At 39.7% G+C, this 3,286-nt stretch overlaps 1 protein-coding gene across 1 annotated transcript in view; it reads right to left on the reverse strand.

Moving 5' to 3' along the window:
• Positions 1 to 1,772: 1,772 nt before the first annotated feature.
• LOC107704614 (probable tRNA (uracil-O(2)-)-methyltransferase) overlaps positions 1,773 to 3,286 on the reverse strand; it is a gene marked incomplete at its 3' end in the record, with an annotated part of 5,002 nt that continues 3,488 nt past the window's right edge. The window contains exon 3 of the mRNA XM_016507587.1: positions 1,773 to 1,992. Coding sequence (XP_016363073.1) covers positions 1,773 to 1,992 — 220 coding nt within the window. The remainder of the gene's footprint in view (positions 1,993 to 3,286) is intronic.

Below are 3,286 nucleotides of genomic sequence, written 5' to 3' on the forward strand. Positions count from 1 at the left end.
GTGGTGGCTTCTGCCGGTGCTGTGAGGAATCATTCTCAGAGTCTTTGGGTTTTGATGCCAGAAAAATAGACTTTTATTATCAGAGAGATAATGCAGTCTAGAGATAATCTGCAGAAAATCTCTCGAGTCTGTGTCTGTACTCTCTTTTATACAGTGCTTTCCGAAGGCGTGCCCATGTTTCATACATATGGTTATTGTTTATCAACTCATTTACCTCTTTTGGCTGTCTCCAGCCTGCCACCCAGAAGCAGACAGGAGGCCCCAATTTATGTTCCATGACTAGAGAGGCCCCATCATATATTTTGTCTAATGTCCAAATAGGACGTGCAGCTGCACCATATACTGCAGTTTTGTAATGTCTGCACATTACATTCTCATGCAGGCCTCTACACACAGGCAAATACATGATTATAATAGTAGAATGACTTGATACATAAATGGCTAGATTCACATTGATTATACTTGATTAATTCATATTTTGACCAATAAAAATCTTCCTTGTACGCATCTAACCTCCGAACCACGCAGCAGATTCGTTCTGAATTAATCTCTTCCCAAATCATCCCTCCCTAATATTTTCATCTCGTTTTTATTCGTGGACGAAAATGTCAATAGATTTACGCCATAGTTTTTGTCATTCAAAAAGAGTTTTAGTTCGTTATAGTCTCGTTTAGTCGTTGACGAAAATTATGACGAAAATTATTCGTCAACGAAATTAACACTGATATTGGCCTTGGCAAAATATTGGTCGACCACTACTACAGAACATATCAGCTACATCAGAATGCAACACTGCTTAAATTACAGTGCCTGATAATACTGACATTATCAGAATTCTTCCTTTAAGTTTTTATTTTGCATTCAGTAGTAGATGTACAGTGGGCAGTTGACTTGCCCACCGGGAAAAGTCCTGGGCCCTCATTTATCAACAGTGCGTAGAAAAAGTTCTATATTTTGTCCTACGAATTAAATGTAGAACACAAAAAAATTGTGTACAAGAAAATCCGTATTTATCAAACGTGCGCACGCAGTTCTTACGCACATGAGTAAGCAATCATTGTTGATAAATCCCACACGTGCCTAAGTACCATGCTCGTTCACGTTCACGGTCATTTGCATTCGGAAACGCCTCCAATGAACCATATATGGTGACAACACCTCCCTTTATAAATCACATGAATGTATGTGTCCTCACCGAAATCATGGCTAAAGAAAGCGGTACCAACTGAGAAGCCATTCTGTGCTCTCACTCTCAGCGCGGTCTTTGAAAACGCGTTCTCTGCTGAGCGCATTGTTTGCCAAGTTTTCAAATAACGCAAGATAAGCCATTGCACAGTCTGAGACAAACATTTGTCACAGTTGTCTTTTATAGGGTTTGACACCAGTTACACAACTTGTTTAAAACTAGATAAATGATAAATTGAATGTTTTATAATTAAAGGAAACACAGGACATATGTGGACTAATGCATACTGTGAGACACTTAAATGCTTTTTATGTGTAGTGTCGCTATTCTACCACTAGATTCTCTGCGTAAGCATGCTCAGAGGTGTGCTTATATTTACACACATTTCTACGTATAAGTACAAGTTGGTAGATCCCACACTTTGCGTGAAACTGTTCTTACGCACTCATTACGTACACATATGTGCATACGCACTGTTGATAAATGAGAGCCCTGGTTCTCCCTATGGCCAACTCATCATTGATGTATGTGGAAAGACGCAGTCAAGATTTAATGAATTAAAAAAATAAAAAAATACTGCCCTCACCTTTACTAACTCTTTGTATTTTTCTTTCAGCTGCTGGTAGAGGATACTGTATTTCTCCACAGGTATGAGAGAAAGGGTGCTCTTAAACTCACTGGTCTTGCTCTCCAGAGCCCAGCGTGATAGTTTAGGCAAGAGTTTAGTACAGAGCCACGAGAGTTTAGGGTAAGCTACTCCATCACTGCACCACTGCTCAGGCGTCAGAGCGTGAAGAGACAACATCCTGCAAATGTGACTTTGCAAAATAAGTTGTTGACATTTCCACATTCATGAACAATCTGCATTTCACATAAAAATATACACACAATTCCATTCTAAATTATAATTAATCATCTAAATTATTCACACTGTCATACACTAGCAATGAAAGGCTTTAATATCAAGCATATCTCAATGTAGCAAAATAATTTTAAACATTTTTCAATAATATTTCCTGCATTTGGAGACAAAGTTTACCATTACCAATAATACATGAAACACTGGCTTGGTTTACTCTAAAGCGGTGGTTCTAAATTCCAGTCCTCATGCACCATGCACCGCTTTGCACATTTTGTATGCATCTCTTATCACTTCAGGCGTTTGTTCTATTCGACTGTAAGTGCTCTGCAAAGTGGACATCACATGATATTCCGCCATTCAAAGGGCATTAAAGTGTGCGAGAAGTTAATTTAAATTGTATTTATTTATAGAGGTATATGTCACGTCACACTTCTCTAGTAAGTTGTGAAGATGCACAGGCCAGCGTAGCACAAGTCCGTGTATGAATGTTCCAAAGTCAACACATTTCCTGTACTCAGGGAGTAGGGAGCAAAGAACACTGTGTAGGGACCATGTCAATAGGAACACAGTTCATGCATGGAGCTCTCTTCTAATGAGCCAGTTGTCTGAATCAGGTGTGTTAAATAAGAGAGAGACATGCGAAATATGCAGAGCGGTGGTATGAGGACTGGAATTGAGAACCACTGCTCTAAAGCATCTGGGATAATTTAACTCATAACTACAATTCCTGGGGGAAATGCTTAAAGACCCATTAAAATTGCTTGACAGGCAGTTTTTTCCTGTACTGACATTTTCGTACTGAAACAGGAAGTTAAGTGGGACATAACAAATAGAGGTCGACCGATTAATCTGCTGATTTTTGGCATTTTTTAATTAATCGGCATCGGCCGATTGTGCTGCAAATTAGGCCGATTTATAGGCAGGCGCACTGGCGGGCAGCTAAGCGTTGTTGCGGAACTCCTTCTGGCTGCGTGAGACGGAGCAGCTCATGCGCTGCAGTCACGGCTTGTTCACACACAGCCTCAGCTAATGGCAGGGCAAAACAGACCGTTTCGAAAGCGGAATTACGTTTTACCCTACTAGAATTGATGCCGGAAAGTTATCATATTCAGGGCTCACAAAATTTCAAAATCCCTGGTAGCCCTTCGGGGAGGTACTCTTCAGATTTTGGTAGCCTGAAAATTTAACTAGCCCAAATAAAAAAGCCCTTTTTAAAAAAAAAATTATAATACATATAT

Source organism: Sinocyclocheilus anshuiensis, unplaced genomic scaffold (assembly GCF_001515605.1).
Source record: "Sinocyclocheilus anshuiensis isolate Anshui unplaced genomic scaffold, SAMN03320099.WGS_v1.1 scaffold3307, whole genome shotgun sequence".
NCBI classification, from domain to species: Eukaryota; Metazoa; Chordata; class Actinopteri; order Cypriniformes; family Cyprinidae; genus Sinocyclocheilus; species Sinocyclocheilus anshuiensis.